The sequence below is a fragment of the Neovison vison genome, chromosome 7 (assembly GCF_020171115.1).
Source record: "Neovison vison isolate M4711 chromosome 7, ASM_NN_V1, whole genome shotgun sequence".
Taxonomy (NCBI): Eukaryota; Metazoa; Chordata; class Mammalia; order Carnivora; family Mustelidae; genus Neogale; species Neogale vison.
The window spans coordinates 149,892,175-149,907,176 of NC_058097.1; the positions used below are offsets into that span (position 1 = coordinate 149,892,175).

General features: G+C 53.8%; 1 protein-coding gene across 6 annotated transcripts in view; it reads right to left on the reverse strand.

The window, feature by feature from the left end:
• Positions 1–2,231: 2,231 nt before the first annotated feature.
• Positions 2,232–15,002, reverse strand: part of P2RY6 (pyrimidinergic receptor P2Y6) — a 33,683-nt gene continuing 20,912 nt past the window's right edge. For 2 of the 6 annotated variants that reach the window (XM_044258588.1, XM_044258587.1), the window contains exons 2-4: positions 5,066–5,130; positions 4,219–4,280; positions 2,232–3,370 (exon numbers count right to left, since the gene is read on the reverse strand). In XM_044258588.1, the coding sequence (XP_044114523.1) occupies positions 2,350–3,370; positions 4,219–4,241 (1,044 nt within the window). In that variant the 5' untranslated portion in view covers positions 4,242–4,280; positions 5,066–5,130 and the 3' untranslated portion in view covers positions 2,232–2,349. Of the gene's footprint in view, positions 3,371–4,218; positions 4,281–5,065; positions 5,131–6,049; positions 6,106–7,471; positions 7,620–8,258; positions 8,396–15,002 lie in introns of those variants that run through there. The other 4 variants (XM_044258582.1, XM_044258583.1, XM_044258585.1 and 1 more) reach the window with 4 other exon arrangements.

Below are 15,002 nucleotides of genomic sequence, written 5' to 3' on the forward strand. Positions count from 1 at the left end.
GGCTCTGGAATCCCTACCCTTTATGCGATTCTGGCTCTCAAAGGGAAGCTGGGAATGGGATTCACCTGCGGCCCACCATTTCCACTCTTGGAAAAGTAACCAGAGCGTCACAGTTCTTGGCAGTCTGCTGCATGGTCACCTGGAAGTCCCCACAGGGCTCAGCCGGCACTGTGGGCAGAGGTCCTCTGCCTTCTGGTTGCCCATTCCCCTACTTCCCCAGGACTGGCAGCTGACTCGGAACAAGATGCAAAGTAATTAGGATCTGTAGTGCTTGGCATGACATTGCATTGTAGAGGGAGCAGACCCCTTCTGACATTGCCTCACGTCTTTTCACTGTAACCCAAAGAATTCCTTCTGTCCAAATTATCGGGGCACTTTTGATGGATTTCCAAGATGGCCTGGGCCTGGTTTTCCCCCTTCCTCAGCCAGCTGCAAGCACGTCTCCAGCATGACTATGGAGTTTAACTCCGGCAAAGTCCTTCTCTGAAGGGCCCCATCACCCAACAGCCCTGGAGATGAGACAGGGCTAAAAGAAAAATACTAAGTTACGCAGTCCTTCCCTTCCCTGCCCTGTCCCTCTGCCCTGCCCTCACCCCTCCACTTTCTGAGAAGGGAGGCTCTTGGTCACGGCTGGTTTGTGTACAGGGTCTGAATGGTATACCAGCAGCCAAGGGCAGGCTAGATCCTTCTACAGGAGGAAAGCTGAGCTCTGGGAGGAGGGAATAGGGACCTGAGGAGAAGTGAAGAGGGGGATGGGGTGGGCAGGGTGGTGGAGATAGAGAGGAAAAGGAGCAGAGAAAATAAGGAGCTCTATGAGTGGGGCTAAAAGGAGGCATGGGTGGGAAGAGCAGTTAAAGAATTCTTATGTGGTGGAATCCCTCAGAGATCTTCGGTGAAGATGCCTTTCCAAAGCTTTCGAAGGCTCAGGTGTGTTTGAGATGCCTCCATGAGAGGGCCTCCAGTGGCTCTCAGGCACCCACAGGCCAGAATGATAGAGCTGGGAGGGCAGGAGCAGAACACATGGAACAGGCTATCTTGAGACTGGTTGGTTGGCAGGCTCCTGGCCACAGGACCTCTGCACCTCCACGTTGCAGCCTCCTGGTGGCCCTGCACCTCTTCAAGCTGTTGACTTCCTCTAGAATGAAGCACTGTTGAAGGGGTATTTCCTCTCACTTGGGAGGCCTGGTGGAGGGGTTCTCAGGCACCCAGGCTCCCCCGAGGCTGAAAGAGGCACATTTGAAGAGGTAGGTGGAGAAGAGGTAGAGTCTGGGGCTCTTCCTGGCATTCCGTGCTCTGGTTCTGTCCACACCGCCCCCTCCTGGCTTAGCTGAAACTCACTGTTCAGGGCCAGATTCAGCACATCTACACCTCTGGGGTTTTATAGATTACACAGTGCCTTCCATCATCTGCATTTTGGATTCCTCCCCAGCTCAAGCTCCACCTCTCTGAAGACGTGCTCCGATTCCTTCCTCTGCCGAGTCCCCACAGGCTGAAATATTCGAGGCCACGCTTGCCCTTATCTGGAGGGTGGTCAAGGGACAGCTCTCATTTCCCCAGCTTTCACACACAGGAGGCCATATGCCTGCCCCCCACCCAGCTCTCTCTACCCCTGTACCCCAGGACAGAGTCTAGCCTAGAGCTGTGGGAACATGCTCCCACTTCTATTGGCTGACCTCCTACTCAGCCTTCAACATCTGGTTCAGATGCCCCCCACCCCATCCCATCCCAAGAGATCTTTCCTGACTCCTTGGACTGGATCATGGGCATTCTCTATTTATCTGTCCCAGCCTTGACATCATTGTGTCAAGTGTTTGTAAGCCTGGTAGTTGGGAGCCTATATGGGACAGGGCTAGGACTGGTTCTCCCTGTGCCCCCGAATCGACCCAGGCCCAAGGACAAGGTGTAGGTAAAGGTGTGCTGAATGAAGGGACCATCACACAACTCCAGAGAGCTCATACTCAACCCATCAAAGTCCAGCTAGAACACTCCTTTCCAGAACTTCTCACCTCCTCCTCCCATCTTCCCTCAGTCCCTATACTGCTGACTCCAAAGCATCCAGCACACTCCTCAATTACAGTACATGCCATGCCGTATTTTTGCGAACAGCTTCTGGCAGCTTCCCTGACTCCCCGGGGGGCTGACTGGCACCTTCTGGAAGGCCAGGTTCAAGCCTGTCTTTCTGCGCCCACAGGTCCAGAGCATGGGCTCAAGGAATAGTCATCGGTGAGATTCTGTAGTCTGTGGGGGACCTCACTCCCTGCCCAGCTGAGCTAAGCTCTAATTCTCTGCCTGGTTTGGGGTTGGAAGGGCTTCTGGTGCCCAGGCCCCAGGTGTCCCGCCCCAGCAGACTCAGTGACCCTGTCGCTGCCACGTGGCTGTGAGTTTCTGGAGCAGCTCATGTGGCCGCCGGCGGAACTTCTTCTGAGTGAAGTAGAAGAGGATGGGGTCCAGCACGCTGTTGGCGCTGGCAAAAGGCCGCGTGCCCTTGTAGGCAGCAGCAAAGGCCTCCAGCACGGGGCAGGGGACACCGGCTGTGGAGCGCACTGCCAGGTAGGCGGTCTTGGTGATGTGGAAGGGCAGGAAGCTAATGGCAAAGGCAGCTGCCACCACCAGGGCCATGCGGGCCGCCTTGCCGCGCCGTTCCCGGGCCACTGGCCCCACTGGGCCGTCCTGGCGGCACAGACGGCGGGCCAGGCAGCAGTAGCAGGCCAGCAGGGCGATGAAGGGCAGCAGGAAGCCGATGACGGTGAGGGCCATGCCATAGGGCATATAGCGGGCGGCCAGGGCCGGTGGGCTCAAGTCGTAGCAGACGGTGCGGTTACGCTGGATGCCGGTGGCGGCGAAGAGGGCTGTGGGCAGGCACTGGGTTGTCACGGCCAGCCACACGGCCCCGCACACCAGCCAGGCTGCGCGGCGGCCCCCACGCTTGTGCCAGGGGGCCAGCGGGTAGCAGATGCCCAGGTAGCGCTGGAAACTGATGCAGGTGAGGAAGAGTATGCTGCCATGGAGGTTGGCATAAAAGAGGAAGCGGACCAGGCGACAGGCGAGGTCGCCAAAGGGCCAGTGGTCCCCCTGGGCGTAGTTGTAGATGAGCAGGGGCAGGGAGCAGGCATAGAGCAGGTCAGCCAGGGCCAAGTTCAGGGTGTACACGGCTGTGCGGGTCAGGGCCCGGCGGGAGGTGCAGATCTGGGCAATGACACAGGCGTTCAGGGGCAGGCCAGCTGCCAGCACCACTGAGTACACGGGTGGCAGGAGCAGTCTCTTGAAGTTCTCTTGGTAGACACAGGTGGTGGGCGGGGAGCCCAGGGCCTGGCCTGTACCATTGTCCCACTCCATGGCTGCCCGACTGCGCTTCCTACATCCAGAGAGGCTGGGGAAGCAACACACAACCTGTCAGTAACCGTACTCACTGACCATCTGGTAGGCCCCTGTCCCTCTCTGGGCCCTTATCTCTACTTGAACCATCTCTGATACTCACCACCCCATGGAGGCCCCACATAGTCCTCACTTTAAGGAAACCTAGAATACAATAAAGCTCACACTTGGGAAAAATCTGTTTCACTTTCTACAATATTCATTTCCCACCAACCTTCCTGGTGAGCTTCTATTCATCCTTCAAAACCCTAGTCAAATGTCTCCTCTGGAAGTAGAGATTGACAGACTTTAGTTTGTTTTTGTTTGTTTGTTTGTTTGTTTGTTTTAAATCTTTTTTTTTAAGTTTTATTTATTTAAGTTATCGCTACACCCAACATGGGGCTCAAACTCATGACCCCAAGATCAAGAGATGCATGCTCTGCTGCTAAGCCAGCCAGGTACCCCAGACAGACTTTAGTTTGTGTCCCACCTGTGCTACCTACTAGCTATGTGACCTTGGGCTAGTGATATACCTTATCTGAGTCTCAATTTTCCTATCTGAAAAATGGGGGAAAGATACACCCATCTTTCAGAATGATATGAGATTAGAGGTACTAAATCAAACTAAGTTTTACAGGGCTTTCCTGGGCTTTTTGGAGTTTGGAGATTATGGTCATGGTGAGCCTGCCTGTCTGTCTCTCCAGCACTGACTGGAATTTCCTGAAGAGAAGTGCCAGGTCTGATGCTCCTCTGTGTCTGAGAGCGTGGTCTGGGGTCCAGGGCAGAGAAGGCCCTGGTAATTCTGAATTAATCAACAGGAACAGAAAGTCCATACACTGTGAGCTGACAAAGGACAGCGCCCACCTCCTCAGCCTGGACTCCACCATCCAAAGCCATGGTCCTTCTTTTGGCTGCAGTCTTCTTATCTGTAAAATGGAGGAAGAAAGTGATTCAGGAGTCCCCTAAGCCTCCTTCCACTTGACTTCAGGCTACAAATGCCTGTCTGGCCGAGCCACTGGGTCACAGCACCCTCTGGTGGCTACAGGTGAGAACAGCGTTCCTGAAGGCAAATGGCTGGGCACCAGCCAAATCTGCTTCCTTGTTTGTTTGTTTTTCAGGGTTTTGCTTTTTTAGTTGAGTTGAGTTTAGTTTTGTTTTGTTTTTCTAAGACTTTAATTTTTAAGTAATCTCTATACCTCAGGTGGGGCTCGAACTCACAACCCGAAGACCATGAGTTGTGCGACAGAGGCAGCCAAGTGCCCCTCCTGCTTGCTTCTTATAGAGAGGAAAATACAGCACAGCCAGAGGCTGTGATGGCTCATCTTACTCCGTGAGTTAGAAGCAGAGCCAGAAACATAGCCTGCCCTCCTGACTGAGAGGCTGCAACTTAGTGTAGCCCAGGGTCATGGAATGTAGAGGCTATAAACCGAATGTCAGAGCTAGGCAAACCTCATTCAAATCCTGGCTCCCCTACTTCTATGCTGTTCAACCCAAGACATGTCAAACTTGACTTTTCTAAATCTCTGTTCTTATCGGTAAACCATATCATAGGCCTGGTATATAATAGGTGCTTAATAAACGCTATGTTGTGCTGCTGTATCCTACACCTCATCCCTCCATTCTTCCCTCAGGCTAGGTTTTGGGGGAGTCAGAAGCACAGGTGCCTTAAGGGGGTTCCCTGGTGAGGTAGGTCTGACTTCTTGATACCTACCTCCCAACCGACATGTCCACATTTCCTGGTGTCCAGTGAGAATTCACAACTTAAATCCAATGGACCTGTAAGACAAAACCCTTTGAGATAGTGGGTCAGATCATCCCCCTCCCTATTAATAGATGGGAAAAACTCAAGCAAAGGAAAGAATATGAAATCCTGCAAGTGCACACAGAACAGGATAGAAGGTTGAGGCCAAGTACATGGGTTCTGGTCCAGAACCCATGTTCAAATCCCAGCTCTGCTACATGTGATCTGTGGGGCCTTAAGGCTCATTACTGGACTTCCATGCCTTGGTTTCCCCATCTATAAAATGGGCTCATATAGTACCTGCTTTCTAAGCTTGTTATAAAGATCAGTGCCTGGCACAGGGCAGGTGTTGGCTATTCTTAATGTGAATACACCCTGCTAAGTCAAGTTATGATATTTTTCAAAGTTATGTTAGAGCAAAACCTAACTACCAAACTGATTTCTTTCAACTTCCAATTTGATTTTTTTTAAGATTTTTATTTTTTTAATTTTTTTTAAAGATTTTATTTATTTATTTGACAGAGACAGATCACAGGTAGGCAGAGAGGCAGGCAGAGAGAGAGAGAGGGGAAGCAGTCTCCCGCTGAGCAGAGAGCCCGATGCAGGACTCGATCCCAGGACCCTGAGATCATGACCTGAGCCAAAGGCAGCGGCTTAACCCACTGAGCCACCCAGGCTCCCCCAATTTGATTTTGATGAAAATATTTCCCCCAGATTCTGGGAAACTGCAAAATGAAGTTCAACGAGTCTCTAGTTTATAGTCCCACAGGCCATATTACCTTAAATTACGGAAAACCGTTTGTGGGGTTTTAGCCCAGGTGCTAGGAATGCTGGGTGCCCAGCTAGCCAGTTAGGAGATGGGGGGTGGTTACAGAGGAAGAAGCATGGCCAGGCCCCCATTGCAACCAAGAAGCCAAGATTAGTACAGGCAGAGAAAGTTCATTTCCTCATCACCTCATTCATTTGTCTGGGCCTTTCTTTCATTTATGCATTCATTCTTCTGTTTTCACCTGTCAGGCATTTAAATGAACACTTATTACCTGCTGGGCACATGCAGGTACAGTATACAGATGCAGATGTAGGTAGAGATATAAAAATTATACATACACATCTGCTAGTCTGAAGAGGGGGACCCACGTGAGCTATAGGACGGAAGAGACTTTTCAGAGGAGGAGAAAGGGTGGAACATGACCCAGGGGGTTGAGGAGGAGATCCCTGGGTGGGGAGGGGTGTCCTCAGGTCTGGGGGTGCAGAGAAGAGGCAGGCCTTGAGAGGAGAGCTGCCTACTAGGGCTGACGGTCATGGTAAGAAGGAAGAAGCTAGTAGAAGGAGCAGCACGCTGTGCCTCTGAACATTTTTGGGAGGCCTGTTGTCCTCGGATGCCACCCCAGGAAAGAGACCTCTGCCTCAGGTGATGGGAGGCTCCAGATATTTTTTTTTAAAGATTTTATTTATTTATTTGACAGACAAGGATCACAAGTAGGCAGAGAGGCAGGCAGAGAGAGAGAGGAGGAAGCAGGCTCCCCGCAGAGCAGAGAGCCCCAAGTGGGTCTCGATCCCAGGACCTTGGAATCACGACCCAAGCCGAAGGCAGAGGCTTTAACCCACTGAGCCACCCAGGCACCCAGGCTCCAGATATTTTCCGCTCTCCACTCCCTGGTAAGACTAGTCCTCTTGGAAGGAGTCAGAGGCTGCCCTAGGCGGGGCAGGGGATGGTTCTGAGGGAGGGCTCCCTTGGCCCCTGCCTCCCAGCAGCAGCTAACACGGGCTCCTCGGTCTCTCACGGCTGTCACTCATTCTTGAGCCTTGAGCCCTGGGCCATCTCAGGCCCCAATGTCCTCCTGGGCTCTGGCCACTCTGACTATGGTCAGGGGCTTTCTAGCAAGTTGCTCTGATCGATGACATCCTTCACTGCATCCCTCTACCCTTTGACGAAAAGCTCAAACTCCTGACGTCGCAGCTTGCTGCCGAGCCCTCCAACCTCATCCAAGGTCCCCCTGGTTGCGCCGCTCTGTCCCCTCCTGTTCTGCCGCACTGTCCCTGAGACAGCACCCCTGCCACAAGACCGTTCAAAGCCAGAGATCCAGACTTCCCCTCTGGCCTCCGCATCTTGGCAGCTCCCTCCACACGAAGTGCCATTCATCCCATGCCTATCAAACCACTAAGTGTCCATCCAGCTCCAAATCTGATCTTGCTTCCTCCTTTCTGGGCCTCCGGCTGGGTGGAGTCACTTTTTCTGCCCCCACCCCCCAACACTGTAGACCTCCTTTAGGTCAGTACAGGCCCAGCCTGCCTGCCCAAAGTCACAGTTCCTTGGGTCCAGCTCCTATGCCCGCCTCATACTGGCCCCTGGTGCCAGGACGCACCAACACTCACATGCGGCCTCCTGTCCCTGAAGCACCTTGGTGGCCTTTAATGCGTTGGCACAAGGGAAAGCCAGATGTGAGGCTCTCCACTCTCCTGTTCTGAGCCCAGGCTGAAACACCTCCGATGGGGCGGGCGGCTTCCTCTGTTTCCTGGCAGGGCTGTCTCTGACTGAAATAGCCCCTGCGGGGGCCACCCCCTCCCTGCCACCCCTAACACTGAGGCCTGGCGGAAACCGGGCCTAGAGGAGCAAGGAGGCGGAGAAAAGGTCTCCTTCCTGGAACCCTCCCCACCCCAGCAGAGGAAAGAAGGTGATGTGGGGGTAGAAAGAGAGGTGGGAAGAGAACCAGAGGCTGCTGGTCAAAGGCTAATCCCACAGACCCAGCAGCTTCCTTTCTCCTCAGCCCTCTGTCAGTCTTCTCATCTGTCAAATGGGCACGTTGGTGATAAAAGAGCTTTTGGCTCCCCCTTTAGCTGTAACACCCGGAGTCACCTTCCAGTCACTCACTCCCCAACCATCCTTCCTTTCTCCGTTCATTCAATAGCTCATTCACGAACATGTGATGCCATCCCTCCACCTGGCAATCCACTTAGGCAGTCACTTATTTGCTCACCTTCTCCCTTCCCCCTTCCCTCTCTTCCTTTTCTCCAAAACCATTTATTGAACTCCTACTGTATACCCTCCAATCCTCCTATATACTTCCACTTAGCACTCACTGTCTCCTTCCACATGGCAGGTCTGGAGCCCCTGGGAGGGATGGGTGTGTGTTGTGGGGATAGATCCGTCCAGAAAACTCACCTGAGTGAGAGTCTCCCTGCCGGTGCCAAGCCCTCTTCCAACCCCTTCTCACTCCCAAACCAAGACTCACAGCTGTTAGGACGGCCAGGGGAAGTGAGGTGGCTTCTCATTGTCCTGAGGGGGCCAGCTCTGGTAGTAGAGGCAGCATTTGAGAGGGGTGACCTGGAGGAAGGAGGCTTTGGTTGGGAGCAGCTAAGGCAGCTAGGGAAGGGGAGACAGCGTAGGGCAGGGAAGGAATACGTCCCTGGGCATCTGAGACCCAGGTTCTTGTTCTGCTTTGGTCGCTATTCACAAGCCCCTTCTCCTCTCTGAGCCTTAGTGGAATGTGGTCATACTGGCCACCAGCATGTTGTGAGGATGAGAGGCCAGAGTGACAGAGGACCCTTTCTACCCTGGAAGGTGTAAGCACTGACCTCCCACCCAAACCCACTTTACCAGCAAGGGGATTAGGGAACTGAGTCGGGGACAAAAGCCTGGGTCAAACTGAGAAAATTCAGATTTGGACTGCCAGCAAACACTTGGTCAGCTGTGTAAGGATTGAGCACCTGCTGTTTATTCAGTCTGTGCAAGGAGATTGCTTGTGTCAGATCCAAGTGTGGGTCTCCTGTTTTGATTTTAGCGGTGCTGGAGCCCCTGAGGGCAAGAACACGTGGCCTTCAGCCCAGCAACCAGTTCTTTGCTGGGTTCCCAGGACAATCTCCAGTGGTCACCCCTATCGTAGTGTCTGTCCCAAGAATGGGAGCCCTTCTGCGGGCTTCCTGGAGGTGTCAGCCTCAGGGCGGGGCTGGAGTCGGAGTTCTTGCTATCTGGGTGGGGCCCAGACGGGAGAGCTCAGATCATGGGGGTTATGGGTACCCCTAGGACAGAGTGATCCAGAATGGATCCTGGAGAAGGCACATCTGTGGCTGGGCCTTAAAGGGCCAGGAAAGCTTGGACGAATGAAGAGTGAAGAGGGCATGATGTTCTCAGGTGGGGAAGGAGCCGACCTCATGTGAGAAATGAACAACAGCACAGCATAGGATGAGGGGGCTGGCCATGCTCCCAGGCCTTTGAGGGCTCCTGAGTCCAGTTTCAGCCCTTCCCTACCAGGCTTTCCGGCCCCCAGGTGAACGTGCATGCTGTTTCCTCTGCCTGGGATGCTTTCCCCCCACCTTCTCCAAATAATCCCTGCTTATCCTTCCTGTAGTTCTCATATCTCATTTTCAACGAGAATGACTAGTGGTATCTGCCATCTAGGCTGTGGTAAGACATAAAAGGAACCACACAGGGGAAGTGTCCCAGCACATGGCACAGACTCCACACACTCTTGTTAATGGAATGAATGCATTCCTGGTCCCGCTTAAAGGCCCCCACGTTGGACTCCCTCCATGCACAGCAGTCCACACTCACTTCTGGGTCCTCTGGACCTTGTGTCCTTTCTTATTTATTTATGTATTTATGTATTTATTTGACAGAGATCACGAGTAGGTAGAGAAGCAGGCAGAGAGAGGAGGAAGTAGGTGCCCCGCTGAGCAGAGAGCCCAATGCGGGGCTCAATCCCAGGACCCTGGGATCATGATCTGAGCTGAAGGCAGAGGCTTTAACCCACTGAGCCACCCAGGCGCACCCCCACCCCCGGCTTGTCCTTTCTTAACAGCCTACCCTCTGTGGGATGGTTTATCTGCAGTGCGGGCAGGTGGTGGGGGACAGTGTTCTCTCCGTTCTACAGATGAAGGAAGTAAGACTCAGGAAAGTTCAGTGAGTTCCCCAAGGTGTCCCAGCTAGGGGACATTTCAATACAGACCCCTTATCCAGGGTTTCCCTGAAGTCCATGCTTTGAAGTTCGATGCAGGATTGTCTTTCCTGCACCAAGGGCCTCCGGCCATGAGATGGTGCCAGCAGACTGCCTGGGATGGCCAGGCTCAAGCCTTTTGCCAGCTGCCCCGGGGTCAGGGCTGAGCAGCAGGTCTACACAAGGCCAAGGCCTCCCCTCTGGGGCTGACCCTGAGTTACCTCAGGCCTGGGCTTCCAGCCTCAGTTCCTCCTGACCCACTCCCCAGCCTTTCTGCTATTTATTATTCCCACATCGGTTCAAGCCCTGTTCTCAGAGCCTTACCTGGTCCGTGTGGCTCACAGGAGCCACTGGGAACACTGGCAGGGGGACAGGGGCAGTGTTGAGCCCTGTTTGTCTGAGGTAGAGGCTCTCAGAGTGTTGCCCCAACACCAGGCATCTGCCACCCAGCTTTGTTCCAGGTATGCCCTTGGCAGAAACACTGAAGTCCCTCACTGCTGAGAAGGGACAACCTGGCCAGTTTCCTTTTTTTCAATTAAGGCAACACGTGGGATTGGTTTGTGCCCACAGCAGAAGCAATTCAGGACAGATGTCAGGGAGAACTGGCAAGGGTTGAAGCTCGGGGCTGCTTGGCTCCTATGGTCTCAGGATCCCCTTTGGATGACTCTGTAGCTCCCTCCCCGTCCCTGCTCCAAAGCCCTCCTATCTGGAAGGGATGAGGAGGCCAGAGACAGGAGCTGGAAGCCTGAGTCACGGTCTGCCAGCCAGCCAGGAACCAGCCCAGACCCGGTTGGATGTGGGAAGAGGCCTGCTAAACTTGGCCTGCCTGCCTGCCTGCTGGGAAATATGGCCTGGAAACCCCCCTGCTTGGCCTCTGGCTTGTGAGCTTAGCAGCAAGGACACAGGATGACAGGGGTCAAGACTCAGCTTCCTTCCGAGGCAGAACGACTGCTATCCATCACCGACTTACTGAATGACCTGGGGAGAGCCACCTACTCTCTCTGAGCTGGAGACTTCACATGGCAACAGGTCACGGTGCCTGCCTTCCAGGGTCACTACGCCTGCTGCTATAGTCACCAACCCCACCTCGACCCAGAAGCATCCAGCCTGGGGCAGGACCCCGCCTCAAGCCATCCTGAGTCCAGGTTCTGGATGCCGAGAGGACTGTGGGCAGGGGGCTGCGCCCACCACTCCTGGGGGAATTTGGGTCCCCCCGCCACCCTGGGGTACCAGGCTGGCTGTGAAAGTGGCAAATCTGGTAGGAGACGAGCACAGAGCAGGCAGAAAACTTGATCTCTCTTCTCTTTTTCGACTTCCCCTTCTTACCTCCTACTCAACAAGAATTAAAGCTGGAACCGAAACAGCCATTTTGAGCGCAAGGAAGGGGAAGCTGTAGCTTCGGGGAATTTGGGAGTTGAGGCTGCTTCCTTTAATTTCATTCTGGCCCCGACAGGCTGAGCACAGAGGGAGCTAGCATCTCTTGGCCCCCCTGCTCCACGCCAGGCCCATCAGCTGGGCTCATGGAATCTCCACCACAATCCGGACAGATGCTTTTATCCAGCACTGACTTCATGCCATCACTGTCCAAAACGCCGCATCGCACTTTCTCTTCAGTTTCCACCTAGCTTTACAGACGACGAAGCTGGGGCGTGGCCCAGTTAGCAAGAGGTTCTCTCTTAGGAAGGGGACTGAAGAGGTCAGTGACCATGGTGGCCCAGGTGGGCACAGGACTGAGAAGGCATGGGGCAGCCTCGGGGCTGGGGAACCATGGGAGAGAGGACAGGGGCCTGGAGTGTCCCAGGGATGGTGGGGTCCATGGTGCCAGCTTTCCAAATCCATGCCCATGGGCTGCGACACCTCCCACCCAGGGCTCTGGAAGATTCCAGAACCTTCCAATCCCCCCTCTTCCCTGAAGCTAATGTGAGAGGGTTTCTGTGCCTTGCCTGGACCCTGCTCAGGTTTTCTGGATTTTGGTTTTGGTTTTTAACGCCCCTGTAGAGGTATGCTACTTGGATTCCCCTTCAAGTAAGAACCTACTGTTTACCGGCAAGGACTGTGGTTGGCTGAGTCTCTTTTGGTGACCTCAGGACCCACCCATCCTTCCAGATAACCAGATAACCAGATAACCTCTGGGGAAGACATGGTCCATCTCCAGCTATCTGGCTTGTCCTGCAGGAAGTAAGTTCTCCTTCACAGTTCCTTCCAGCCAAGTCCAGACCCCTCTCATGATGATGGCTCGCCTCCTATTTTTCATTTGGGGATCCCCTCCTTCCTGTCAAGTCTTGACGATCTGTGGGTCGCAGACCCGTGACCTAGGCCTGCCTGTGAGAGAAGAGTATGTCCTCAGGCCCTGAACAGGCTCAGGGGTGGATGGGTGAGCTTCGCTATGTGCCTCATAGTCAATTTTGGACATTTTGCTGGAACACTGGGGAGGAGGCAGGATTTCCGCTGGTTTGCAAAGCTGGTAGGAAGTGAGCCTGGAGCTTCTAGAGCAGGTGAACTATATGCCAGCTACTGTCCTATGCAATGGTGATATTACCACCAGGAAGGAAACTGTGCAAAATAAAGCCAAGGGATGGCAGAGTGGAGAAATGAGAATATACAGTGTCCTGAGCATACCACTGAGTGCCTGGTTCCACTTACGCCTGAAGCTTTACCTTCCGTTGGACTTTCTGATGGCATGAACTGAAAAATTCCCTTTCTGCCGCAGTCCATCTGGCCTAGGATTCTGTCACTTAAAATCAGGAGTCCTGTCTATAGACCCGCACCTGCCCCCTCCATGTGTCTCCTCTCCTCTTTCCACATCACATGTTCACAGGCTCATCCCTGGAGGCCTTCAGGGGAGGCTGGAACTGACTGGAGGCCACCAGCAGAGGGGCAGGTGGAGACTGAGGGACTCTCAGGTCAAGCTTGATCCCTAAGGGGGCTGTCAGGGAGGCCCTCAATTCATTTCCCATGAGGAGAGCCCCTCCTCCAGCAGCCCATAGAGCAATCACTGTGTCTCAGTAGCTCCTGGGCAGGAGTCTGGAAAGCTGGAAATCCAGCTTTCAGTCCTAGATTCATCACCCACCTGCTATGGGACCCTGAGAAGGTCACTGCACCTCCCCAAGGCTCCCTTTCCTGAGCTACTTCACTGTAGCTGTGTCATTTCCTGGCCATCGAGCTCAGGGCTTGTGCTGCAAGATCTCATTTGCTTTTATAACAATCCTGCATGGTGGAGGGTCTTATCCCCATTTGAAGATGAAGAAACAGGCTTAGAGAAGTCTGGTGGCTTGCCTTAGGGTGATACTGTGATTCGTGACAAGCCAGGACGAGGACACAGACCTAAATGTTGATATTGCCTATGCTCCGGAAGAGAGACAACATTCCCCTGTGTGAAAACTGAGGCGAGAGAGATTAGGAACTTGCCCAAGGTGCGTGGTAAATCTACCAGCCTTCCCTGCCCCTCAGGAACACAGTGGCCTAAGACAGGACACAGGAATGGGGGCCAAGAGTCAGGGCAGAAAAGAAGACCAGCCTGAGAGTCAATGTCAGCCAGATTCCCTCCCTTCTCTAACTTTGTTAGGAACTGGGGACAAAGTCTGCTTTGACTTTGGGGTCCCTGGAGCTCCAGCTCCCAAGTGGCACTGGGAAATGTTGACTGAGTGAGCCTAGTCTGTAAAGATGAGCCACAGGGCTCTGTCCTTGGTGCTGCCGGGCTCTATTAAAAAACAACAACAACAACCAAAAAAACTTTGTCTTGGTTGACAACAGGGGAGACTTTTCAGGGGAATGAAGGTTAGGGCTGCCGGAGAAGCCCCTCTGCTCCTACCTGGGTCCCCCAGGCTCCAACTCTCAGGAAAGGCAGACCACCACCACTGCCTGAGTGTTCATTGTGGGTTATGATCCTGCCCATTTCTGACACAGACCCTGAGGTCCCAAAGGTAGGGAACTTTGTCCAAAGCTCTCACAGGCAAGAAATCTCAGATAACCTCTCACCTCCCATGAAAGGCAGCTCCTTTGCCTTAGTCCTGCTCTGACCAACCCCAGCATCTAGTCCACCTGGCAGCAAGAAGAGACCCACCTGGGCCCCAGAGCCTAGGGGTCAATGACAGGGCTCTGTGTTCTGGACTCTAGGGGCCAGAGAGGCCTTAAGAGAATCTGACCCTGAGCTCTCCCTAGGCTCTCAGAGAAGGAGGCTCCCTGAAGCCTCTTTGACAGGACTTGTCTGTTCTTTAGTTGCATGCTGCCCATCACAGGGGACTCACTCCATCTCTCCCAGACTGCTGCATTCCACCATGAGATAGCTCTCTGGGAGATGTGCTTCTTCACACAACGCCCTGATATCTGCCCCTAGCCACTTCTTCCCTTCCTCTCTGGCCTGCTTTGGCTCTCCCCAAGTCCCCAGGTCCCAGGATCCCCTGCAGAGAATGTCCCATGACTATTCATCAGCTGGTCTTCATTCCAACAGGCCAAATCCAGTGCTCTTCCTTGTCCATGCCCAGGAAACCTCGTGGTGGAGCTCATAAACCAGGCCATGAGGCCAGGGAGACATGCCCATTTCCAAATCTGAAGACAAAACCCTTTGCCTAAGGCTTGTAAGGGGTACATGGACTCCTCTTACCATTTTGGGAGGATAAAACTGAGCAACCCCCCTACCCAAGCTTAGTATCTTGCCAAGGCCACCAACCAGCTGGTGGTTTTCCAATCGGCTGGATTGCTTTCCACCAAACCCCTAATCCTTGCCTGCAAATGTCAGGCATGTAGGACTGGGGGTCCATTTGTGGCCAACCTAGCGTGGGAGATGCCATGCTTTGTAGGCATCTGAGGGCTGACCTGGAAGGAGGAAATCAAAGGCAGAGCAACCACCTGGCTTTGAATGTGGGAGGTCAGCCGTGACACAGGCGGTTCCTGCCACAGAGTACATGGCTGCGTGCGGCGTGTGCCTGAGGACCACTGGGCAGACGTCACCTCCTCCAGAAGGCCCTCCCCTG